The 27,506-nt window shown below is 39.2% G+C and overlaps 1 protein-coding gene across 3 annotated transcripts in view; it reads right to left on the bottom strand.

Annotated features, from left to right (window-relative positions):
- The window catches only part of mgat5 (alpha-1,6-mannosylglycoprotein 6-beta-N-acetylglucosaminyltransferase), an 88,692-nt gene that overhangs the window by 22,225 nt on the left and 38,961 nt on the right, over positions 1–27,506 (bottom strand). For all 3 annotated transcript variants that reach the window (XM_040141916.1, XM_040141918.1, XM_040141919.1), the window contains 7 exons: positions 25,115–25,204; positions 21,440–21,511; positions 18,708–18,869; positions 16,684–16,853; positions 14,897–15,031; positions 9,098–9,231; positions 1,448–1,581 (listed from right to left, as the gene is read on the bottom strand). In XM_040141916.1, the coding sequence (XP_039997850.1) occupies positions 1,448–1,581; positions 9,098–9,231; positions 14,897–15,031; positions 16,684–16,853; positions 18,708–18,869; positions 21,440–21,511; positions 25,115–25,204 (897 nt within the window). The remainder of the gene's footprint in view (positions 1–1,447; positions 1,582–9,097; positions 9,232–14,896; positions 15,032–16,683; positions 16,854–18,707; positions 18,870–21,439; positions 21,512–25,114; positions 25,205–27,506) is intronic.

Genomic DNA, 27,506 nt, shown 5'->3' with positions numbered 1-27,506 from the left:
GAACCAGCACCAGCAAGTGTAGTGGAAAATACCCCAGGTGATGACTTAGCAGATCGAATAGCGAGCTTAAAGTGATGGACAAATAGCTAAAATTGTTTGCTAAAAGTAATTGATAAGCGTTGAAACATGCAGCTTCTGCCACTTCAAGTGGTGGTAGTACAAACAAACTGACTTAAAAGTCAGCTTAACTGTATGAAAACATTACTGCTTTATATAATTCATAGTGTTAAATAACATGAAGTCCAAAATCACTTCAAATAAACATATCTGAAGTGCACCTGCTGAGCATATGATGATGATTTATTGCTTTAGAACGTAACCACGTAACCAATCCTGTGCAAATACTGTGAATGGACATATGTGCAGCCAATGAGTTGGCAAAGTTAGATAAAGCCTAGTGGAACAAATCATGACCGGCTGACAACAGTATTTGCAGCATAAGATCATTAGTCAATTTAGGCTTATTATTTTAGTCTCCACATTTTCATCTTGATGTTAGAAGGCTTTTACACTACAGGCATGTTACATGAAGACATTTCTTTCTTGTAGCTTCTATTACCATTTCACCAAGTTACTCTGTCAGACATGTGAAGGGAGTCCGCTGGATCTGGAGTGACCCACTGTGAAACATACATGGTGTCAGCTGAAAGTTCATCAAGGCGCTGGCAGTAATCCAACCATCCATGGCATTGCCAAACAATGCGCAAATCTCTGCAAGTCTCTAAGTCATTTTTGTCTAGGATACATTAATCCCTTGGTCTCTGTGCTGCAGTGCAGGCATGCATGTGAATATATTAAAAACTCCACAGAGAAAGTGATAAGCTGAATTTGAGCTCCTAAACCAGACTGTTATTAAGTTTCATGTGAAAGTTTTACCCAAGGTTGTTCAAAGAGTTTCACTGCGGAGCTCTCAGGGGTCAGAAAACGGGTTAGCCTTGGTGTGCTGGTGTTCTTTGGCAAGCTTAGTCAAGTCTGCCGCTTTCATCTTCAGAAGGGAACATATGCGTATATACAACTCTGTGTACATTTTTTTATGTCAGAACATTTAAGTCTTAGAAAAGGTATGAATCTGTGTCTGTGTGTCTATAAGTGTGTACTGTATGTATATGGATATGGATGTGGTTGAGGGTTTTTTTCTGTATATCTACCGTATGTTTTTCTTTCTCCTCTGTAGCATGGCTAAAACAGTTTGTTGGTGACTAGAAAAAATACAATATCTGGATAATAAAGTGTAGTCAACATGGAATACTATAAAACTTGTGAGCTTTTTCAAAGATGTCAAGAACTAAATACATTCATGTCTAATGATCAAAAGTAAGCCTGATAGGGAACAAAAAGTCCCAGAATTGAAGTTTTGAATGTACATGTTTCAGCATGCAAAAATGTGAACTGTGTGTTAGTAATAATGTAAATGTATAGTGTATGTGTGTATAAAGGATCATAGTACCTTCCAGAAGTTGTCAACCTTGCCGTAGACTAGCGACTGGTTCTGTCTCTTGATGTCATCTATGTGCTTGATATCGCTGGCGTTGAGGTGCTGCTCCACTACGAAGCCCAGGAAACTGTTGTCTGGGGTGTGAGCTGTAACACACACAGACACACACACACACACACACACACACACCAAAGGTTATATATATATATAATAAAGCGACAAATGACTAGACATAATTAGCTGTTTGTTAATTTATGCATCACTTAGGCAAAAACAGGAATGCCTGAAATGAGTCTTACACAGACATTTGCTTTTCAGAGTTCACACAGTTTTAAAGCCCATTTCAACCTCAGCATTTAGCACAGATCATAATTCCAGAGAGAGACAGACACAGTTACACTACAAAACTCGACAACCACTCCGGGTTTTTGTTCCCGCCGTTCCTTATTGCCCAGTGATTACTGGTTACTATGGGAAACATGAGATGAGCAAATCAAGCGTGGAGCCCGGAGCTGGCAGTGCTTTACCTCACTGCCATCTGCCTTGTAAAACAAATGTGAGGACGAGGATATGGTTTGTGGACTGAAAGGACTCAGTCAAAAATTAATAAACCTAAATAATTTGATCTAAAATTAAAAAATTAGTAGTTCAAGCAGGCTGAAAAGCGCACCTCATTATCACCCCTCTTGAGTGAATGACACAGACTGTGAGGAAGGTTTTTTGGTGCGCAGTTGTGGTTTGTGTTGGGAGCCTCCCGGGAGCTGCTTTGGTCACACCTTGCTTTTTACCACAACGCTGTTACTACAGAAGCAAATTAAGGTCAGTCAGTCGGGGGAGTTGGAATTCTCTTAGGTGTAGTAAATAAGAGAAGGATTTACTGAAATAATTTCAGCAAAGAATCTCAAAACCCCAGTTGCAAATCCAGGTGCCTGTGTGCATTTAAACAAGTAAGAATAAGCTACTGAAAATGTACTCTTGATATTAGTATCAACTTACGTTATACAACAGGAATGAGGATGACAGTGATGCAGGTGCTGAATAATGACTTAACTGTGGTAGATAGCACCAGAAACAATGACGTACTGTAAAAGTTCAACTATGTAAGAGTAGTTTCACAAACAAGGCCAAAGTGTGTTTGTCCGGGAGTTGGCTGGAATGTGACATTTTCTCCCACTCAACAAAAGCCAAAGTTTGCTCACCCAATGTCTCCAGGCAGCACGCATATTTGCTCTGCCTAAATATCTTTGGGTAAACACAAAAAAAGCAACAGAGAACAAGAAATGTGTTATGCAGAGTAAATGAGCCCAGCACCAGATCAAGAAATTATTGAACAAGGACAAAAATGTTCTGTCATATTTTTTTCCAAACGACTTTAAAAGGGCATGAGAAGAAGTCTTCTACAATACCCTGTAATGATTGTAATTCATATCACAATCCCAATAAATTGTGTAATGTTGAAAGTATAACTATTAGTCTATTGGGATTTTTTTTTTTTGTATGCTTGTCACAGGTTACTTCCCACTTTACATTTCGCACCGATACACTTTCCACACAACATTCTGACAAGACACGAGATGTACGCTGATACTGAATTTGGAAATTTTGTGCATTTTATCATCAATTGTATTCAAATCCTGTTTTTGCATTTCCCAGTATTACAACGCAAAGAGCATCCGTCCAGTCACTACTATACTGTTATCTCACTTTGTATAATGTGTGTGTGGGAGAGCACAGGTGTGTGGGGGCAGATGTCAAGAAGATTTGGGTGAGGTTATCTTGAAAACAATATAAATAGCCCAATAGCACTGCTGATTACAATTCAACAAGTGTTGAGAGCAGTTTAAAATCCAATAAAAACAGAAGGAATACTGTTAAAGGCACACAGAACTGATTTTACATGTGATGATCAGTCTGTTCAGCCTGTGAAAACAGCTGTATAATGTCTTCTGTGGCTCTGGAGGAGTTTGGTAAAGTTGGAGAAAATAACCCTGATGTCATCAGGTTGATATTGCGGCATAGGCTCGAGGCCTTAATTTTTAGGCAAAATTAAAGGGAGGGTTTAATAAAAAAAATCTATTGAGTTGCATTATGGGAAATGTAGAGCCCAGTGTTTTTTTTATCTTGACCCAATACTTGGGACTAAAAGTTAGGATTTCTGTGCCTCTGCTGCTTTGATTTCGGCCACTATTTTAATGTGTCTCTTGTGAGTCCCACTACATTATTTGAAGTGCAAGGCTTAATTTGTGGAATACTCCTTTAATATCCTTCTATAAGCCAATTGTGCGCTTGTTTGTAAAAGAAGTAGGAGAGGGAGGGCCGATTACAAAATAAAAGAGTGGGTGAGGGCTGATTTGGGGAGTACCAAGAAAGAACATCGACCAAGTCTAAATTTCAGACGAATTGATTATATTTCTGTCTTCATTTCAATTAAATACAATTTTTAATTATTTTAATTTTTAATCAGTTTAGTAATGTAAACAATGTTTTTATGACAAGGTCAATGACTGGCCTCTTTTAAAAAAACAAATAGTATATTATTTGATAATTATCAATACTACACGATTAGGGAATTTTTTTTACAGTAACTATTTCATAGCAAGAACTAAATCTTTGCAATACTCATGATACTTTTAATTAAAAGGCATATACATGAAGTCATACACTCTACTTTGGCATAGAGGCAGAGATGGTCTTGGGCACTGGGAGGAGGCAGCTCTAACACTCATGTACCAAACCGTGTAAACAGGACAGGCTGTTAATTAGTGTTCGGCCCTCTTGATGCATTTGGCAACAGATGCCTCCTCTCCCACTAGAGCCGCCACTCAAAATGTCACTCAACTTGCCACAGCTTAATTCACTATTAGCTAACAAATAGCCTGGGAGGACAGAGTTGCCAGAGAAGCAGCTGCTCTTGACAAACTTGTGACTGCAAGGACAAATTTGCTTTGTAAGGAAGCCTGGATTCACTCTTTTTTGATTAGGAGTCAATATTGGTACAACCTGGTCAAGCTGAGCGGAGGAAAGGGGTGAAGAAATGTCAACAATATTACTAAGGGCAGGATATCTTCTCTGACAGGGTGAGAGGGTGGGGAATTAACAGGACTTTCTTTTGTTCTCTTTAAAGCAGTAGTTCAATCTCACTAAGTCAGTGGTAGAAGCTGACTACACTCCATCATCACACAATGGTACCTGCACAAGAAAATGCACCAGACAAATGAAATCCCACGTCACAAACTAAGGATGCCTTGATTCATGTTTGTCCAACACTTGAGAATGCACACTCATTTTACAAGGGACTAACTTCTATACGGCTGGCCAGACAGAAAAAAAAAAAAAAAAAAGATTTCAAACTGCAAAGATGCATCATCAGCAGTAAAATCTCCAGCACTTTGAAAAATCTACATCAAAGACTTATTGATTCTACACACTTGTCTGAATGAACCTGGAGGATGAAAGTAAATCAGCAACACCTGAAACGCTTTCACACAAGCAACTTTAAGATTCTAACTGATGAGCATTTCAGACAGCTCTAAAGATTTGTGCGTGGGAAGAAGTGAAATTTGAACACTGGCTCTAAAGGGCTGCCAACATCACAATGATGAAAATTAAGTGCATTTGATCTCAAAGTAAGTCACTATAATCAGTAGCTATTTTCATCTCCTTAGTAATTGGAATATAATAGTTACCATCTGCCAAAGAACTAATGATTAATGATGTATGTCTATTGTAAGAGCATGTCCTTCAGTACCGCTGAGCTTTGTACTTAGTATTCAATTCAGCAGCAAGAGCTTAATTTTGACCGTGTCAATCTGAGAAATAAAATTCAAGGAATAGTTCAACCTTTTGGGAAATATTTGCTTTCTTGATACCACTCTCATGTCTGTATGGTAAATATGAAGCTACAGCCAGCAGGCATTTACTGAAGCATAGCTTAGCCTAAAGATTGGAAATGGATGGCTCTGTCCAAAGGGTAAACCAATCTGCCTATCAGCAACTCTAAAGGTGAACAATTAACATGAAGTATATTGTTTGTTTAATCTGCTAACCACTCACTCTCTCTAGCTTCATATTTGGCGTACAGGCACTAGAGAGGGATCAATCTTCTCATCAAACTCCAGGCAAGAAAGCAAATCAGCGAATTTCCCAAAATGTCAAGTTATTGCTTTGCAGAATCGCAAAAACATCCTTTAGTTTTAGCTAATGGTGGCAATATTTCATATACCTGTAGTCTGAGGACAAAACCAAGAAATTCACTGGGCCCTATTCGAGTGTAACAACTAAAACCCACACAATAATAGCGTTGCATGGGGCATACAGGTAACATCTGTAGCACCAGTAGGTTTAATTTGCATATTAGAACAGAGGAAATGACCTTTAAATTTTCAAATTTGATCATTTGATCATAATCAGCTTGATATATTTGAATGGAAACCGAGATATAAACAGATAATGCAGACTTTTAAAAAGGTATCTGTCTTTGTGTCAGGCTTTCCGTAATGCCAACTGCCCTCATTTAGTGAATACATAACAAAAATATACAGATGGACCAGAATATTGTGGTCATATTACTTTTCCCCCTACAGCAGTTATGAACACCAGCACTGAAGCTTTCTGCAACACTTCCATTATGCTAATCCACTGCAATCAATCAAAGCAAGCAGCTGAAAAGGTTTCAAATAAAACAGGTTAGGTACATAGTGAGAGGTGCTCAATTACAGCAAAATAGCATCCTCAATGTTCCCCTCCTGCTAAAATCACTAGCAGACGCAGGAATGAAGTGTTCAAAGCTCCAACGTTCTTGTCTGGCACCAGTGTTTCCAAAGCTTTAAATTACAAAATGCTTTAAATCCATTTGGATGTACAGGTATATACAGGTAGGAAGACAACTTGAAATCATTAGCCTGCATTTCATTAACTTTTGACTGGAGGTCTCAAATCTCATTTTCAAAAAAATTCTTGTTTTCTGCCTGGTAGTTGACACTGACGACAATACGTTATTGGAGTTTTCAGGTGTTGTGAAATGTGCATTTGGGCTTTGGACAGGGTGTACAGAAGAGCACACAAAACCAGTCTATTGATTCCATACATGAAAAAACTAAAAACTACTTAAGTGAGTGGGTGTGCCAGCAACATTATCAATCAAAGCTTTCCAGGTACTATCAGCCTGGCAGATCTCAGGGTCAATTACATAGTTGGCAGTGCTTCACAGATAAATATTATCTGCTGCTATGTTCCACCTCTGACCATTATTCATCATCAGTTCAGTAAGGGATAAACATTCAGCTGCAGGGATAAACCGGAACAAATTTGCATAGGCAGACATATGGAGGCAACTGCTACTGTATGTTTTTAATGATGACCCTGATAAGCTGGGCATGGAAGCCAACCTTTCCTAAACACCTGGCAGTGCATTTACAAGTAACAAGACTATTGTCAGCTTTCTGCAGTAACCTGATTTCTTAAACATCCTGTAAAGGAGTAAAATGGTTCTTCAATTGGGGCAAAGGGTTTAAGAGAAACCTGGTTACAGAGCTGACTTCTTGGCCATGTGCTGGATACGCTTAAACAGGTTTCTTATCGGTTTTTATAAGAGCTAGAGACAGAGAAAGCACCTCTGTGAAAGCACTGCAGAGGGATTAAAGGAAGGATCGTTATTCATAATCATCGTTGTTTCCAAGAAATTAGATAAAAAGTCCTGATATATTTATTTGCACTCAGTATAGTTCAGTTCAGGTTTACTGTATATCCTATACCAAAAACTCCTTTGTAACATACTTGTTTTTAAGCTAATGAAGTATATAAGAAATAAATTAGACTTGATAGGACTTGAGTCTCTACATGTGATCCTGACCTACATGAAAGGTTAACTAAATTATATTTTCGAGCTCTCATGATTATAAATGGCTTGAGCTGGGAAACAGAGCCAACTAAACTAAGACGTGCAGCCCATTCAAACATAAATTGTAAACCAGAAAACATTCGCTGCTATCCTCACTCTGAAATAGATTGATGAGGTTTATTTAGCCTTGTCTTGTCTTATTGGCCAGAGGCCACGGACTCCCAATTCCCCCAACCAATGATTTATAGAGCACTGCCTAACAAATGAACCAATCCAAATCTAGAATAAATAACTTACTGCTACCTGATAAGTCCATTGTTACGTCTACAATCAATAGGTGAGTTGAAACGCAATTTAAAGACCTGGGAATACAAATATTACATTTTATATAAGCTTTGAGGAAATAAAGATGAAGTGTCAATTGTGTTTTCTTTCCAACTAAAATATCACTGTACCCTGTATTTGCAAATAATATTAAAATACTAAATGTATTTCTTCTGACCATGCTGACCAAATGTGGGGCAGAAACATGCTTCCAACTTAACTTAGGAGTTACCTTAGCACACCCTGACACAATCACTACAATGTTCTTGAGCAGTCAACTCTACCCATCGTAAATACAAGCTGACAAAAACACCTGCTGAGATTTATACACTTCTAGTTCAGTGTGCAAATAATATATGTGCCGGGACTGATAACGAAAAACCTCAGATAGCTATGTCAACATCCTTGGATTTGTTAATGTAATATGAAGTTTGTGTTGCATGGTACACAAATTCTTCAGCCTCAGGACAAGTTGTTGTGCACCATAGTGCAGAGAGGGGAAAAAAACCCAAGTCTGTCTCATCTCTCGTGCCTGGAAGTGATGCCATTCTGTGGGTTTAACACTCAGCCAAACCACTGTGCACTTGTTTCACCAGCGATATCATCTAACCTAGCGACTCTTAACTGAATTTTTGTGCAAAGGCCCCAGTGTGTCATGAGAAAGACATACCCTGCTCAGAGGACAAAGGGCCTATTCAGGTACAGCTGTATTCTGGAGAGCTCCGGGCCTCACCTCACAAACAGGGACTGTAGGGGTACATTTCACTTTCTCTTAGCCATGGGGAAAAGGTCGATACCCCGGGGGGTTGGCTCCCCTCTCTCTCTCCTCTGTTGCCCTGCGACCACTCATCCACCACAGCAAATGTGCTTGACTCCAGTTACAGAGCGATCTCACAGTAGGAGTGATGCACACACAGAGACCAATAAAACCCGTACGTCCTACATTCATAATCACAGCAAATGGAGAGCTGAGTGTCTGACCTCTTACTTTTCCTTTAATCTGTTTGATGATATTCCTTTAGGTAGCACTGTGCTGAATTTTCAGTTTTTTATTCTTTTTTTCCAACCAAAATATCTCATGCATAGTAGAAAATCTACCTGGAACTGTGGACATCGGAAACAGGCTAGGCAGTAATAATCATGTAAACTGATTTATACTGCAAGTAGCTGTGTTTGGCAACTTGACCTTATTTAAACAGCAAAGTGGAGGACTTAGAAAGGTGATGAAATTTGTGAGAGTTGTGTCCAGCATAAGATGCTTGAAGAACTTTACAACAGAATTACAACAGTTAATCAGTTGACTCAGAGGACATTTAAACCAGCAAAGTTCTCTATCATGGTTTGAACTGTTTTTTTTAAATCCCACATACAGTCCACAATTGTGCCACATGGCCTATTTTTTTTTTCCTTTCTTTAAGCTACTAGTCTATTAGTGATAGTTGACAGAAGCACTTTTTTTTTAGAGCTCTGCAGTGTGTGTTGACATCCTGCTGACTTACGGAACATGGTGTTGAACTGCTGCGGGTTGAGGTTCCACTTCCCCCAGGGCGTCTTGTGGCCCTTGGACTGGGCATAGTGGGCGTGATTGAACTCTGGTTCTGTCCCAAACGAATCCAGCACCCGCAACATGCACCTATGACATCACAGAAAGAGAACATTTTTAATGACTGCTCCAGACCAGAAGCACAGACACATGGAGGACAAGTTTCTCAACATTAACATCACATATTTCAATTAAGTTTGCACTGAATTTTGTGAAATCAATGACACCTAGAAACACTACTATAAATCATCTCTGTACAAACAGAGTTAGTGTTATTTTATTGTGTGCTAGAAGACAGATTGTTCCCTCTGTACGCATATAACCAGAGTTGAAGCCACAACACACTGATTTTGCCACACTATTTTCCCAGTAATCTTCACAGAAGTCCAAGAAATAAGCTTACGGTTAATTAATTTTACAACCATTTAAGCTACACTAGTGAGCCTGAAGACATAAGGATATTAACTGTTGAGCAATACTGTACAGCTACCATGGTTTAGCTCACTTTACCAAATGTAATCTAGCATAGACTCACAAAGACCCCAGGTACGCAGTTGAGCCTGGTTTAAAAATGAAAACAAGAAATAAACACTGAGATTTTTTTTAATCTGAGCTCCTGGATGTAACAACAGCTATGCCGTAACTTTGTTGAAGTAATGAAGAGACTGGATATGTTATAGAGTTGTGAAGTGAGGGTAGCTATATCAAGCGCCCCTGTTTCCCAAAATAAAAGTCAAATTCATTTTCCTTTAGACAGTGTCACATGACTCACAGCTGGAGCACTTCTGCGGCTTGGATCAGCATGAAAACTCTTGTGGTTAGATCTCCAGTATAAAATATTAAAAACTGTAAGAAAATATCTGGTTCTTTGATAAAAAGTTGAAGATACAAGCACCTTTGCACAGAGATAGACGTTAACGATGATTCCCAAGGTGCATTATGGCCGGAAACATCCAATCAACAATCTTAATTCTGTTACGTGTGCTGCTGGGTCGGTTGTGGGTGAATTAAGCAACTATGGCAACGTGTTTTGTTCTAAGCTTTGGCGACAAAGCATTTTGAATTTGCTACCGCTCTGATTTGTGCCTCTGACTGGTCTGTTCTCCACAGCAATGGCAGCCAAGGCTCATGGGTATTTTAGTATTTAGACCAGTCCGCCATACTGAAACAAATGAAACATGTTTTCTCCGAACAAAAAGTGAGGTAATCACAACTGTTGGTCATAACCTAAATCTATAAAGTTGTTATATCAGGTGGGAGAATCACATGTTTCTATCTTTGGTAATAATATTTCAATTTTTTCTGTAAACGACATCCTAGAAATACAGCATTGGGAAGAAACACCTCTTAATCAGTGTCCTCTCCCACTTTGCAACTCTGTTCTTGTTTGTCATGCGATCTCATACATTGAGATTTATTAATTTTGTAATTATATAATATTAACATTAAAGGCATGTAGTTTGAGTTCAATACATTATGTCAACGGAAATAGAGCCTACCCCACCTGCACTATGGAGGTGTGAGACTGTGAATGAACATCCTGTCTGACTCAAAGGTCACAGCACAGGATTAATCAGACAACAACCAGGAGGGGGAATGGTATATATGATCAGAACCACTAACTCATGACCTTTAACTCCATGTTCTGCATTCACTAACTCACTCATTGTTACTCACTTCCGTTTTCTAGGTGCTGGTTTGATTATGTCTGGTCGGCCCATGTCTGGCTATCTACATTTTTTGATTAGTAAGACAAAGGGCCAGTGAAGGTAAGGAAACCTAATATCCATCTGTTGCCACAAATTAATAAATCTATCTCTCCCTCTCAAGCTATTAATCACACTTTTTTCACTGATCTGTTTCTCCTACTCATATCTCATTTAAACTCATATCTCTCCTACTTAATTATATCTGTCTCCTTGGTAATTTGTCTCAACTGCAACAAAATCCTGAAAGGAAAAGCTTGTTTTATAGAACATCTTGCACAAGAACAGAATTTTCTTGTGGGTATAAAGTTAAGTGTTTTTTCACTTTGGGTCAAGGTAGAATATTCAGCACTAATCATCGTGATAAGAAGCCAGGTGTAAACAGACATGCACGCCAAGCATATACAGGCTCAGTCTTGCACACACACACACAGACATCTGCACCTAAAAAATCCCCCTCTCTGTCTGTGATCGTCTCCCCGCCACGGCAGATGCTGTGCAGCTGGCTGTATGAACTGTCAAAAGCCCTGGGATAGTGGAGAGCTGGGAAATACATTCACCATGAGGAAACTTTTCACTGAAAGCTGAACAACAACAACAAAAACAACAAAAACAACAAGCCCACATGCCATTTCCCATTGCTCCAGAGAATAAAAACTTTCGTCTGTCGCCAGTAGATATATCCTCAACAGATGGGGAAATGCTGCCGGAGCCATAACATGATGTGAGTATGGCTGTAGTGAGGCAGGTGAGTTGACAGCAATGTGGCAGGAGTTCAGTTTGTTCAGCTCAAGAATAATACTCGAAACTTGCTGCAATATTGCACTCAAACTATGCTGAGTGGGGATGTTGCTTTCAAAGTAACAGTGTAGTTTCACAATGTAATCCACCTGGCGTGACTCCAAATGGATAATGTATAACAATGGCTATTGTAAATGGTGGGTATCTCTCCTGCCTCAATTAACTCCCATGTGAAATCAGCGATAAATAAAACAGTCCCATATGGCTCATTGGGAAAAAGTGATATCAGATGGGAATTTTTGTCTTGTATGGGTCTACTTGAGGATGTATTACATGTCCGCACAACCCTGATGCTTAACACAACACCTGGAAGACATACAAACATATGAGTTAATGGCCTGTCCTATTAAAAAAAAAAAAAAAAAGTCTGAATTACTGCCCAACATCAGGATTTGGTTATAAAAAAGTTGGCGCTGGGAAGAATATACTGTAATGTTATTATCTTACTGGAACTGAACCATAAATATTCCCTTTTGGTGACAATGTTTACGTGTTAACAGACTTATACGTGAATTATGTTGTTATCATTTACAGCTATTATTAGCTGTACTACATTATTATAATGAGGTGTTACAGGTGACATCAGAAAAAGCCCTGTTCAGGATTGACAATTCCACTGAGTAACTTTCTATACTAACAATCTGAACATTGTTATGTTAGAAGAAAATAACAGTCAGATAATACATTTTTTTAATTTGAATTCTGTACTATTATTCAACAGCTAAGTTGCTACCCTGTAACACGAGAACAAAGCTGATCTTTATTTTCATGTCCTCGAGAGTTAGCATGACTTATATGTAGCTATGAAGTGCAACCACAAATTTTGAGCGGCAAATCTGCCAGTGTTATCACTGCAAACTCCATATGTGGCATGATGGAATGGAAAGCTTGACAGGCATAGCAACAAGTAAGGGGGGAGGGGCTAAGCAAAGGATTAGTGATAACACATTCTTGACAAAAGTATCTAAAAATATGGTCTTTACATGTTGCCTCTGTATGATTCACAACTCACACAACCCCCAAAGGAAGCTGTTGTCTCGACAGCACCACAGATACCTCAACAACACTGACACTGTGAATAAAGTACACTCAGTGGAACAAATACCACGTACACACGCAGGCTACACATGCAGTGTTGTTTCAAAACGAATTTCTTAGCAAAAGAAAACGAGGAAGTGACGAATGGAGAAGAGACACAGAGAGCTAGTCGGAGGATGGTAAGGCAAAATGATGAAACCAAACTTGTGACACAACACTTAGCTGATATGACTTAACTTTTCATTTGTCCAGCTTCATTTCTGTCCTCAAAACCAAAGGCTGAACCGGTGTACACTGACACATTTTCTGCAGCCTTGCTAATGCAGATGAAAGTGCACTGTCCGATTAAGTTATTGGATGAAAGGATTAAATGAAATAGAACAACAGGGCAACATTGGATCTACTTTCTACCCAGACAAAAAATAGCTCAGAGTATTCCCATTCCTCCATAGTAGTATAAAGCACAGTGATACAGTAATGTAAGACGGATAGCCAGAAGACTGGGGAAATAACAAAACACATTTATCACACAAATGCCTGACAGACTTAGCTGCTTTTTCCCAAACACAAAAAATAACCCAGAACAAATGAAACAATAATGACATAGTTTATTGTTTGCAAGAATCTGGGTTTTGATATGCAAACAAATATGTTCTGTCCATAGGGTATCTCCCTGCCTTTCTGTATGACAAATAAAGTCAAGAAAAGATTGAGATGGTCTCACGAAGGGATTCTCAGGCAACGTGAAAGACACACTAGGTTACATTTAGTTACAGAAAAACTAGAACAGAAAAATAGTTCCAACCTGAAGTCTAGAGGTTCTTTCACAAAGCTCCTAAAAAGCATGCAGTGACATGAAGTGCTCTGACATACATGTAAGTGTTCAATAATGGTAGGAGAAATATTTCAGAAAACAGCATCTGGATCTTACATTACGCCTGAGGCTGAATCAATTTCCTCAGGGCACAAAGGGAGCGGATGCAGTTTAAGGTGTTCTATTGCCAACAAACAAAACCTGGTGACACACAGGAGGAACCAGTGGGCCCATTAGTGCCCCCAGACTTATTGTTCCTTCTCTTTTCCTGTCAGTCAGAGCTGATGAGAGCTTTTTCAAAACAAACAGGGAAGGCCTCCTCCGCAGTCCTCAGCGGAGCAATCGAAGAGAGAATAGACTAGCTGGGTGAAGACATCACGAACAAAAGACACTCCTTCAGCCTTTAGGAAATTGTAATGTATGAGGAGAAAATAGACTCATTGTCCCACCACGTGCCCAAAAAGCCTCAACCCCACTCCCTTTGCCCATGTGAGACAAGCTGTTAAACCACAGTTGGCAGCTGTAGCAAAAGGTTAAAGAACTGTATAAATTCCTGAATTCACTGAGTGGATGACATGATGATATGAAGAAAGTGAGACCGTAGCGCCTTGCTCAAACAAGAAGTTATAGTGCAAGACAATAAACCATCAACAAATTAAACAGAGCTGTGCAATAGCCAACGGTTCAAACTGTCGTTGAACTGGGAAGCCACTGCGAAACTGTGGGGGATCGTTTGAAAGAGACCATGAAGGCTCAGCAGAACCTCAATGAATAAATGTGGTTCATTAAAAAAAAAAAAAAAGGCATATTTTGTTGATTCAACAGGATTTACAACTGTCTATCAGCAAGTGGTTTTGTCTCTTAACAAATCATATCCTTGACAGAATTTACAAAGTGAAAGTTTTTTTTACGATATAGCATTTAAAGAGCGTTTGACTGAAATTCCTATATAGATCATAAAAAGTAATATTGCTCCTCATCTGTATCTTTTGGCATTGTAGGAGCGATTTACTGTTGGCCATCTACTATCCATCTGTGGAGTTAAAGTGCCTAAAAACTTTGTTTAAAATCCTAAATATTTTTCTAGACAAGGCTAATTGAGTACCAATCAAATTCAAAGCTAGGTTACCATTCATGAAGAGTTTGACAGTCAAAAACACTGCCTGTGTGGGCGTGGCTTGATTAGATTTGATGTTGACAGTGTTGAGAACATAAGCAAACAACCCCACAATTGTTATCAAATTGAGATTCAAAGTTGCTAAATCCAGATTGGTGCATGGAAGCACAGGACACCACCGTTTCCCCAACTAAGCCTCATCCCCTTTTTAAACCAGTAAAAACATTATTGAGAAAATAAGTTTTGAGGGCCATTAAATGTAAAATACAATGTACTTACTGGTAGTGGACCCAGGAAGGTCCCAGTGTCTTCTTGAATTGGGTGAGGCCCACGATGTCAATGTAGATAAGCTCAACCACCTTATCACCCTGAGTTGGGCAACTGGACTTGTTCCCCATAACCTTGCGCATGATCCTGGGGATAAAATTTTGTACTTAAAATCAACTTTAAATATACATATCTAGACAAATTTGTAAAGAAAACATTCAAAGTGTTAGTCCGCTGCTGCTGCTTGCTATTTGTGTCTGAATTTTATTTAACTGAGCATGGTCTGATTTTCCTCTAAAACAAAATAAACAAACTGTTGGGCACTGACTTGACATGGCTTAATTTGTCAACCTAAGGGTCAAAAATATTACCTTGGCAATAAATTTAATTGACAGTAAATTTTTACTCATCACCGTCTTTGGTAATATAGCTGGGAGACATGGTTTGGGAAGATTGTTTTGTTTTGTTGTCTCTTTTGGACTTACTTTTGGATATAAATATTTCAAACTAAACAGTGCTTTTCAGACAAAATCTAAAGGCAAATGAAATCCCCAAGTCAAGTAGTATCTTCTTTGTCTCATGCAATTTTTAGGATATACTGGTATTTCCAACCTCAGATCTCAAGATATTTGTTGAGGTTCAGGTATCTGATGACACATACAAGTTTAAAGCATGCAGGGGATAACTATTGAGCATACAAAGCTCTACAAAGCTAAAAAGCAGTGGAAAAAAAATTTGTACAGAACTCGGCCAAAAATTTTTAATAGCATTTGTGTTTATGGTTTTTGTTGATATCAGGAAATAAACCTCAACCATGACCTCTGAACATTAAAAAGGTATCTACTGCCTGTCCTACTGCGTATTTGTGCCTTAATAGAGAGCAAAAGAGAAAAATCATTCCTTACATAGCGAGGACCATATACTGTATGGGGAGCAGAAGGTGAGATAACTTTGTTTTAGTCATAAACCCAAGACAGGAGAAGCACATCACTAGACAAGGTGAAATTGATTGGAATTGGAAAAACCAACAAATATTAGACAAATAACATGGCAGCTAGATGTGTTTACCCTCTGTCAAATAATCTTAAACAAATACAAAGAGATTGTCTGTTTTCTTAGATAAAGAAAGAGGTGGTAAACAAAGCCCCCCCTCCCTTCTCTGTATCTGACCTTAGGCATCCATTGTACAGAAGTACATCTGGATACACAATAATCATTATTAACATTGGCTCAGGGTGTGTTTGGATTATAAGGAGCACTGACGCTATGAAGATAAGTAAAGATAAGGAAAACTTTTATTTTATTGGTTTTTTATCTGCCTTTGCCATTTCTATGGTCAAGGGCGTAATTTCCACTAGGTATTGGGGGGAAATGTGCCTGTCACTTTTTATATTCCTATTTTTGTCCCCCTCATTTTTATAGTTTCAGGTTGATTTTATTACTGAAGTCTCAATGAACTGTTCTCTTACTGTCCTGCCACTATAGTCCATGTCTGAACAGAGGATTTGATAAAAAATGTAGACACGCTGATCTGAGACACCTTCGGTTATCACCATGTGTTCAGAGCAATGAGCTGAACAAGTATTAGCAAGCTGTGCAGCCAGTGCCAGTCCTCTTGTGCCCTGAATATCGCCACTCAGGCCACCCGCAGGCTGTCCTATTGATAAAGGCTGTTGGTGCTGAATGCAAGCAATACTTGCAGACACTACTCAGGGCTGAATAAAAGGATCTGCTAAATTCACTGCAGATGAAACACAAAGTTAAATCATATCATAGTACTCAGCGCGTGTGGTACTGACTCTTTAAGCTCAGCCAGGGAGGCTGAGATGCGAACGTCGTGACCCAGCAGGTACAGTGTGGTAATGAGATCACTCCACTGGACCAACTCGCCCAATGGGCCACCACTGAAGGCATTTTCTGCTATCTTGAAGCCCGACTCCTTGGTCAGCAGGCCCAAGTGAACCAGGATCTGACAGAGATGAAAAAGAAAGGAGTAAGATCCTTATTGTGAGAGACACTCGATAAGAATGTTGCACACCTGATAACAGTTTCTATGGGGAAAAAACATCTGGTCAAGGCTAGTGCGACAGAGGCCAACTTGACAAAAGCTACACTCTCAGTTAGAAATGTGGGTGTTTTCCATGGAGTTTAAATGTATAATGTAATAACAGAGGGAGCATAGTGTTAAAAGACATCCCTGACATCAGGACAGCTTACTTTCCTACAAAAATTAATGTAGAAGGAGAATGTAGGAAAAAACATAGTGGATAAAACATCAGGATACCCCACTTGTTTTGTATCTGAAAAGATCTAAATGGGGAGCGCAAAAAACATTTTTATCCTAGTAGGGAACGGCGAAAACAGTCACACTTTTTTCTCTGCACATGCTGACAAAAACATAAAAAAGGGAACTTAACCAAAATATGAACACCTCATACACAAACACACACACATACAGGATGGTTTTCAGTTGCTGAAGGGAACACAGTGTTCCACCGCAGGAGCAGAAAGTAATAGCAGGCTTTGTTTGAAGTGACCAACACATTTGACAGTCAGCCTCAGTCCCAGAACACACTTAACAAGGATTAATATGTGAGGATTAATATCTAAAAGAGATTAGTGGCTGAAATAAAGAACTGGCATTAAAAGCATCAGGAGAAAAACACTCTTTGTTTAATTATAGCTAGTGTAGGTTCAATTAAGAAACAAAGAAGTAGGGAAGGATAAGTAATATAACATAGATTGATAGATGAGGGTTTTCATTTCTTGCAATCTCTGCTTTGCTAAAGGGGATGCTGCTTTGCATCCACACCAAGGTAGCACGGGAATGTGATGTGAATTATTCACAAGGCCAGGGGAAAGTGTGGAGTACATTATTCAGTGCTAGGAGCTGCTACCAGTTTGGGACACAATGGAATATCCATGTCAGGCCTCCCCCAACATCATATCTTCCCCGAGCTATCTACAAGTGTGAATAGGTGTGTGTGTGTGTGTGTGTGTGTGTGTGTGTGTGTGTGTGTGTGTGTGTGTGTGTGTGTGTGTGTGTGTGTGTGTCTGTGTGTGTCTGTGTGTGTCTGTGTGTGTCTGTGTGTGTCCTTGTGATTGATTGAGTGAGAGAGTGTATGTACCTGAGAGAGCTGTGTCTGTATTTCAACAGGGGAGCTTTTACAAGAAAAGTCTTGTAAGGGTTACATTACACTTACTTCTAGGAAGATAAATAAATACATTTAAGATGAACAAAGTCATAATATTAATTTGCGATATTTCTTTGTGAGAGTTGGAGCTGCAAAAAAGCTATATAGCTTTTGAAACGCACTCATATCTGCTTCCATCAGTTTCTGTGGGTGAGTGTGTGTTTCTTGTTGCTGTTTAAAGTAATAAATTGTGAGATTTTTATATAGTTTTCTGTCACCAACTGATATATTAATTACACCTATAGTATATCCAGCTCACAAAAGCTTTAGCCACTATTTTGAACACTGTGTCTAATAGGTCTTTCTAGAAAAAAATGCTCTGGTGTAATGGAAGTGACAAGTAATATTTCAGGTGGCAAGAACAATTTTTTGTTTGTAATAAACTCATAAAAAAAAAAAACTTAGTTAGCATAGTTAGCATGACCATGAAGAGTGATTGTGCCTAAAAAGAGCAAAACAAAACCTAAGGGAAAAAGGCCTCACAATCACAGATGCATCAATTCCTAACCAAGATTTCAACAAAATGCCACCCAAATGTATCTAATACAGGAGACTATCCCTCTGCCTGTCTAAGAGCCATTTCACTTCATTTCTCCAGTGTCCTACGATGTACCCCATGTTATCCCTACCTTCTTCCTCCGACGCTTGGCCAGATTCTGCTTGGCAGCCAGCGAGCGGATGGCGCTGACCCACGGCTCAGCCATACGTTTGATCCTCAGCATCATCCAGCGGAACTCCTCCCGTTGGGACATCACCCGGTAAAGCTCCTCAAAACTGGTCCGGATCTCCGCCTGCCCATACAGAAACAAGAAAGATCAGTGGTACAGTCAGTTTGACGCCCTATAATTTGTGTTCATACTATATGCTACTGTAAGGCTGTGGGTAACTTTAATCTGATAACATCACTTTCCCGTACGGTACATTTGCAAATCTGCACATGTACAGCCCCTCAGCACATGTACAGTGCATACTTTCATCCGTACACCAGATAATGTGATGAGTAAGCTATTTATTTCAAAGCTGTGAAGTAAATCAGTTTGTTATCCTGTTGCTTGCTGTATTATCTTCCACACTTGTGTTTGTGCCTAACTGCATTTATCCTTTCTGATGCTGCCACGATGTAATCCCAAGGCGAGCTTTAAAATTTTATCTCGTCTAATAGGAAACTGCAATATTGACTTCTACAACCTCCAAATCGCCGAAGGGGTGTTTTCTTGGAAGGAGACCCTTCTAGAACAGCTCTACTTATGCAACCAAGAGCCCCTGCTAAAAATCAAACACTGCATGTTTAAGGATAAAAGCTTTATCCAATCTGCCAAAATCTTATATTTAGATATATATCTTAGAGTGGCAGATGGTTTAAAAGGATAGAGACAGGAAACTAGGGATTGGTTACAGATAAATGGGAGGATGAATGATTGTTGAAATTTTAATATATGTTGCACCATTTGTCACTCTCCTGTGTGGCCTCTCTCGTTGTATTGGTTTTCCCTCTTATGGACATAACGTGCAGAAATAGAAAATGTTTCAAACCTACATGATTTTTTTTTTTTTAAGGAATAATCAAATGTCATTTTTTTGCCAATTTTGACAGCACTAACGGGCACACAAAAATGTGTGAGTGCATGCTTGAGATCTCTCCTGAGAGTAAGACGTTGAAGAAACCTTAGTATAAATCTAGAGAGTAAAAATATGCTAAATTCAGAAAGGTGCGGTACTGTATTTATGGTGAGAGGAACAACAAATACTGGAGCATTCAGAGTGCCAATCCCTCCATGTTAAGAGCAAATGTTTGCTCTGGCTGTACAGTCTGAAAGGACTGAACACATCAATCACAACTTCAATAGCTCATTTATTTGAAGGCTTTACCGAGGTGAGTAGAAGAGAGGAGAGGAGAGGAAAAATAAAGATTTTTAAGGACACATCTGAAGTGATAGGACATATTTGGGTACATTTTATCTAAATGTTTAATGAATAAGATGTGATGGAAAACACATAATTCCCTCGTGTCCTAAGAGTGGTGCCTTACTGGAAGTGCAAGTAACGTAGTATGGGATATGGAAATTAATCTGAGGCAACCGCTGGTCACCTTCACAGAATATGTTGAATCAGGCTACACTATAATATAACCTCACCCGAATAGCATACAGAGCAATAACAGGGGAAAATTTTAATACTTTCCATTTGTGTATTTCAGATATTGAAAGTTGAAAATTGAAGGATTCATGGACAGCCCGAAAAGAAGAAAGAGAAGCAGTGAGAGAAAGATTAAGTGAGCACAGGAGAAACCACAGTGCCATTACCAGCTGCTAAGGTGCCTGAAACAAGCCTGTTGCAGGGCATTAGCATCCTTCATCACGACAGGAAATCACTTCTGATGACTGAACCTATTAAAATCTGGGCCTGAATTAAAATCTCCAAAGCCTGTCAAATGGCATCGCCCCACCACGGAGGGCTCTGTGCTGCTGAAGCATCCAGAGGAGGGAGATGAATAGTGCTTAATATTGATTCATCCGTGGCAGAGGGAAGGGGGTGTCTTTTCGAGGAACGCTGATACTGTGGACTGTGCACATGCCTGTTGGCCCGGAGAAGCGCTCCAGTTGGGATTTGAGTGAGCTGTGCATTGGCAGGGATAGAAGATCATTATTCCACATTTGTCCCAAGATCCCGTCACTCCGGTTTAGGTCTATGTCATCTGCTCAACTCTTCTTATTGGGGCATGTTGACATTGTTGATCAGCCTCAGCCTGCTTGTTCATTTGCTGCCTCGTTTTAAGATACAATCAGACAAACTACGTTGGAAATGAGCTCTTACACTTCCCTGCCATTTTGGTATATCTAGTAATTTTAAACATTTAAAATCTATACTCGTATACTTGTACTAGTTTTTCTTAAAATTAAATATTCCATTAAATGGCTTTGATAGTGTCATTTTCTTCTCTGCTGTCTCAACATTACACAGCATAATGGAGTGGGATTTAATGTCGAGAGGGACTTGGTTTAAAAATGTATGCTAATGGAAAAAACTCGCTGTCACAAAGTCTGAAGTTGTCACACACACATGCATGCCTCTTTGAAATTAATAGATTCAAGCCACTTGGACTGCAGCCGTGACACTGTAATCTGACACCCAAATAACAATTTTTCTAGTAATGGTGCAAGTTAGATTTAAAACAAAGTGTGCTAATTTGGACAAACAGTGGCAACAGCAAGTAGTTAGAACAGAACTTGTTTTTGTAACCACACAAAATGTGGGGTTTTTTTTCTTAATAGCAAGTAGTGTGAAGAGACCATTAGCTGTCCTGGTAAAAGCAGCATGCTTTGATGAGAGCCCTTGAAAGGCTGTTTGGTGTGTCTCTCACCTGTCCCCTCCTGTCTATTTCTTCATTCAGGGTCTTTGTCCTCCAGGGCAGGCGAGGACACCAGTTCTCCACCTATTAAACAAACCAAAAACAACATTTTAACAACTCTTATCCACAATAACACACGACAAAGAGGCGAGCACTTGAGAACACTTGGAATATTGGTTATAAATAAAATTTGTACGGGAAACAATGAAAACTGTTTAAACTTGAAGGATAAGTCTAGCAGTACTCTGTCGTTACTGTCAATTAAACCCATGAAAACACCAAAACCAACAATGTGTTAGTCCGCCTCTCAGTTTCTGACTTTCTGACTTCCCAGCCTGTCTGTGGTTCTCACCCCAAGCCCATTGGTTCCTGAAGAAGATGTAAATCTATAAGCCCACAAATATATAGTCGATTTTTTTTTTTTTTTAAGGCTCAGTGATATCCCACAGCAGCTGGGCACTGTAGTTTTTAGCAAACGTTACTCAAACGGGAAGAAAAACGGCACTTGTAGGGAACTATTTTCAGCTGCCGAATAATACATTTGGTGCTGTAGTGAGTATTTCCAGCAGTAGAATGATGTATTATGGAGAAGACTGAGTCAAAATAAACTTCAGTGTGTACTTATACTGCACGCATGTGTTCAACTCACAAGAAGAAGGTTATATGAGGAAATATTTGTTATCTAGCTCAATGCTTAAGAAAAAGTTCAATTTGATGATTGAATGAGTTCCAACAATTCATTGCCCATATCATTGCAGTAAATGGAAATTATAAGTATTACTGGCTTCATCATTCATATCTTACTGGGCTGGACATAGTGCGATCCATTAAAAATCAGGAAAAATATAAAACAATGAGAGAAAAAAAGATAAAACATGTAATTTTCTTCATGTTGTGAACAGAGAGTCGCTGTAATATTCTTTTCTACGTGTCACTGAAGTGTTTTCATTGTCTGAAACAGTTTCCTTTGACCATTAAGGAGCTAAAAAGTGGCCACAAATTCTAAGTAAATATCTTCCATACACCCCAAGAAACAAACAAAGGGCTGTAATAAATGGATATACTGGCAGTTGTGACACACCCATTCAAAGAGGAGAAGTCATTAGATGGGTAATTTGTTTGCTGTAAAAACCGACACCAAACTGACTGTTCCACCACTATGAGAATTTACTTATCACTGTAACTGCATCTGATGTAATATCAGTTTGCCTCTCTTCTTCAACTTCTACTTCTCAATTCATCATTTCCTTCCTCTTCCATCACACGATTGCCGTTTGGCCACAGAGAGGGTTTTGGTGAAGTATGTGTGTATCTGTGTGTGTGTGTGTGTGCGTGCGTGCGTGCGTGCGTTTTACCTATTTCAGCAACAAGAGACTAAAAACGGCTCTGTAAAAGCTGCCAGAGACAAGGTAGGTGTGTTTATTTTCCTTCTCAAACCACAACACACACACCGTACTAGTTGAGCCTTGACCTTCTACTTCTGACATTCATCATGATATGTTGCCCTCTCTGGTTTGCTCCTTCGCAAGGTTAATGCAGGGGCCGACAATTATGAATTATATATGACAGAGGGTGTGTATTTGGGCCTGAGTGTTTGTGTTCTTAACAGACGAGCCATGATGGATTGAGAGACCCACAGCTGTTCCTAGATGGAAATACATGCATATTGCCATGGCGACCGTGAGATCACATGATCCGGAGTGGAGGCTGAGGGGCTGTTAGATTAACAGGCCTGAGACACACAGAGACTAGAGTCATCTGTTTTGAATTTTAAAGCAAATAAGCTTTTTTTTCTTTATAGCAAATAAGTTGTTTGTTTGCTGTTTCCATGAAAAGAGAGAAAAGAAAGAGGCTACTCTCCTCCTAATGGATTTTGCTGTTGTCCATCTCACTTCTATTTTTCATACAGCGCAGGGCAGGCTTGCCGTGTTCCTTCTTAGTTGACTACAATGCTTTCAGCTCATATACAATATTCATAACAAGCTACTGACCTTTCCAGAACTGAAATCTTACTTTTCTGAAAAAATGTTCTGCTATTAGCTGACGTTTGTAAAAGATAAAGAAGAGCTCTCCACCCAAATCTATAGAATCTAAATCAAACAGAATAGTAATTATAGCTATGATCTTTGAAATGATAAATCACAGCTGCATTTTATTGGTAGCTGGATGTGAGAAAATGAGTGTTTAAAGAGTACGAAACAGTTGTGAAAGCAGCGTCTCATCAGCACGTTTTGTATTCAGATGGTGATTGGAAACGTGTAAAAGCAATCAATTATCAGATTGAATTTTAGTTGCGTTTCAGGGATGAATAAAAGCCATTACAGAGCAGCTGATATCGAAACCCTTTCCCCCCAACTTGACCAGTTTTTATATCAGACTTTAATTAGAATTAACGACAAGTATAATTTCATCACTAGAATTGCATATCTAGCCATGGCCTGGCAAAGACAAATCATGCAAAATGTAGAGTCTCAAAGTGTCCCTTGCAGGAACACGAGCTTCTATATGTTAGTGCTTGTCAATAATGTATGACCTGGCTGCTTTTTCCCGTTTGGCGAGGATATGTAGCGTGTCAGGCAGAGTAGCAAAGTCATTCCAAGTCTTGCCTTGTAGGCTCAAAAATCATCTCTTCAAGAAGTACCTCACACCAACCCTTCGTCTCTCTTCCCACCCACTGAATCATCTCCTCTTTCTCCCACCACGTCCCCTTCAACACACTAATTTGCTCTCATAAAAAATGAAATCACCTCTACCACTCTCCTTTGCTCTTATTTTTAGTGCTTAATTCTTAAGTGATCATTCTCAAGTTACGGGAATGTTGTCAGGGCACAGAGCCTATAACATATCAAATTTTCTGGGTAGTTGTGCTGCTATGTTGCAGCAACTGCATCTTACTATACTCTTGTACTCACTTTAAGTCACTCTGAATAACAGGAGCTGAATGATTCAAATGTTAAATGCAAATGTTCCTATTATATTTCCACAAACAATTTTTCACTGTAATTTATTTTCTGGAAATACTCAATAGAGCATCAAATGTGTTATTACGCAGCAGAAAATAGTCCCCAACAACTGCACTATTTACTCTTGTTTGAGTAATGTTTGCCAAAAACTACAGTGCCCAGCTGTTTTAGGAAATCATATGGCCTTTTTTAAAAATTGAAAGTATACATTTGTGACCAGATCTAATTTCAGTAGTAACAAATGTGTTAGAGACTGATGGCCATAGACAGGTAGGGAAGTGAAAATGTACTGGGAGACGGACTAAAAATGTAAAAGATTGTCAGACTTGTACTTTAAGTTTAGCAATTAGTTTTCCACGCCCGTTTTTTTGAGTTTCCCTAAGAATTTTATTTGAAACTTCTAACATTTTGAGCATTCTGATAAAAAAAAGTAGCAGTTCAGAACAATACTGCATTTGCTATGCTATTGAAGCTAGGTGTGATTTGCCAAATTTCCATTAGTTGGGATACCTGCACCATGTTGTAACATGAGGAATTGTGATCAAACCTATGATGCATAAAGGTTTGTCATTTGACGTACCTTGATGACCTGTTAGTGGTTCGACCAAACTGTTATGAATACCTGTCGCCTGCACATCTGGACTTAAATACAGTAAGTGAGTTTCCATCCACCTTTTTAATCCATTTTTATCCTCATTTTCAATTTGCGCTATACAAGACTCACCTCACTGAGGTAGATGAAGAAGGAACAGGTGGATCCATCCACACCGTAGTTGGCATAGCAGGAGTCTGAGCGCCACATCTCCTTCATCCACTGAGGAAGAGGAGGAGAAGGCAATATTAAAATCTGAACCCCACATACTTACTCACCCAAACCTTAATATCAGGAAAATATGTTCGACCATTGTGTTTTAATAGCAGTAAACTCTACTCCAGTACTCACACTCAAGGGCCAGAAAAATTTAATTTAGAAACTTTTTTCAATCTTCCAATCAAGTTCTTTGTTGGATAGAGAATAAGTCAGGTTTATGTTGCAATTTACCATCCACTGTGGTGTGTGATGGTGTGTGGGCAGGTGGTGATGCTGAGAGAATACACAATGAACACTTGCAAAATCTATAGCATCAGCTAGCCATCTAGTTTTCACCATCCTTATGGAAATTGTCCATGCTGAAAGGGTAGAGATGCAAGATAGTGACTTCAGAGTCAATCGATTCAATCCCTTGAATCAAATGGAAAATCTTGGGGATGAAAATAAAAGAGACACAGTTTTTCCAGTTCATCAAATACATGTGCAAGTCATCCAGCGAAACTGCTCTGGCGCCAACAGGAAATGAGTGAGGTTGTTTTGTCGCAGCTCGTGTGTGTATGTGTGGAAATAAATCAATGTAAAAATGGCATTCTTGACTAATATAAGATAACAGATATCCTCAATAAATTTTTCAGAAAGATAAAAAGTAAATAAACAAAAGGATTGTAGAGTTTTGACCTTGACAGAGAAAATGTTCCTCTATCTCTTCTGATATGATCCCTGGCAGCCAGGATATATGCAAAGTCAAAGGGCTACTGAGCAAATTTGTGGGCTGACAGTTATCCTGCTTAGTTCATAGGCCCGAGTACATCATGCATGCTGGCTGACAGTAACCTAAGGGAGCAGTGCACAGGGAAATGTAAACATTGACTATTCAAAGCTGTTCACAGAGGGGAGACTTGGCAGATGGGCTTGGATGAGACTCGCTTGGATAGGGAAGGTGTGAAAACTGTAGTGTTATTGTTTAAATGACAACATAAGAACTCTATAACATTAGAAAATGGATTTGTCAGATGTTACAAAGTGAGTGTTGATAGTGCCATGGAATATCAGTTTAGTGAATTTTGCTGCCTTTCTGAAATGGTGCAAGCGAAAAATGTGCAGTCTGTCTGTCTGTCTGTCTGGGTGTGTGCGTGTGTGTGTGCGCACCCGCGAGCTCATGCTTGTGCAGAGCAAGCTTTGGCATCGCCCGGCACCCAGTTGGAAATGCTGACAGTATCAGTGGAGCACTGGGACTGGCTGAGCAGATGGTGTGTATGATAGGGCCGTATCAGCTCCAGGGAGACCCCCCCCACACACACACACACACACACACTCACACAGAAAAACAGACATCGGACTGAAATTGTGTGTATATCTGTGTGTGTATGTGTATTTGTGAGTATGCACCTTTGGCCCCATTGTCCCTAAAAGTGAAATTTAACCTGCATGACGTTTGGTCTTCCAGCCCACACATGGACTGCAGGGTTGTATGGAGGTATATGAGAGTTTTCTCAGGAGTTGTTGGATCAAACTGAACTAAAAAGAAAGTGATTAACTACAATCAAATGCTAGATGTGTAAATAGCTTATTTGTCTGCTAAGAAGTTAGCCATAACAAATTATGCCAATAGTACAACTATTCATGAGTTTTGTGATCATGCATTCCGATGATTAATCTTGTATTTTCTAAAAGAAAGAGAGGTGATGTAAGAGAAATTAAAGGTGCCCCGTGGAGACAATGTCCGTTTTACATTCATATCTACGTTAAGGTTACTAACATTAGCCACTATAAGAGACTGGTCATACCAGACCATGTAAAGCTTTAGCAGCAAAAGCATGGGTGCACTGATGTGAGCAAGGGTGTGTTTTCTTGCTTATGGATTCAACTTTTAATTTGATGGAAGAGGAATGTGTTAATTCAGCTTTCAAAAAATTGCGATTTTACTTTAATAATTGTGGGAATTTTTGCATTTTTAACTACGTGTCTCCTCTCGTCATCGTTTTCCTTTCTTGATCTGTGCACTCTTCCGTCAGCCAATAGCTCCACAATAAAATGAAACTTTGAAGGAGAGAATCACTTTCTTACCCTCAGTCGTAACACCTGCATTTCTGCAATATGGTCATGCAGTTTCACAATTTAACAGGTGCATCCAAGCTCCTGCTGATCAAAATCATACTGAAGCATAGTTTACAAATCAACAGTCCACACCACTGCCTTGAAAACTCCTATTATATTATATCGACAAAAAATTTTGCTTAAATGAGCAGAGGCTACACTGCTGATGGTATACCTCTGTGGTGGTAATGAAGAAGATTATTATTTA

This window comes from Xiphias gladius, chromosome 13 (assembly GCF_016859285.1).
Source record: "Xiphias gladius isolate SHS-SW01 ecotype Sanya breed wild chromosome 13, ASM1685928v1, whole genome shotgun sequence".
NCBI lineage: Eukaryota > Metazoa > Chordata > Actinopteri > Istiophoriformes > Xiphiidae > Xiphias > Xiphias gladius.
Note: the sequence above shows the minus strand (reverse complement) of the source record. Positions and strands in the feature narration are given on the sequence as shown.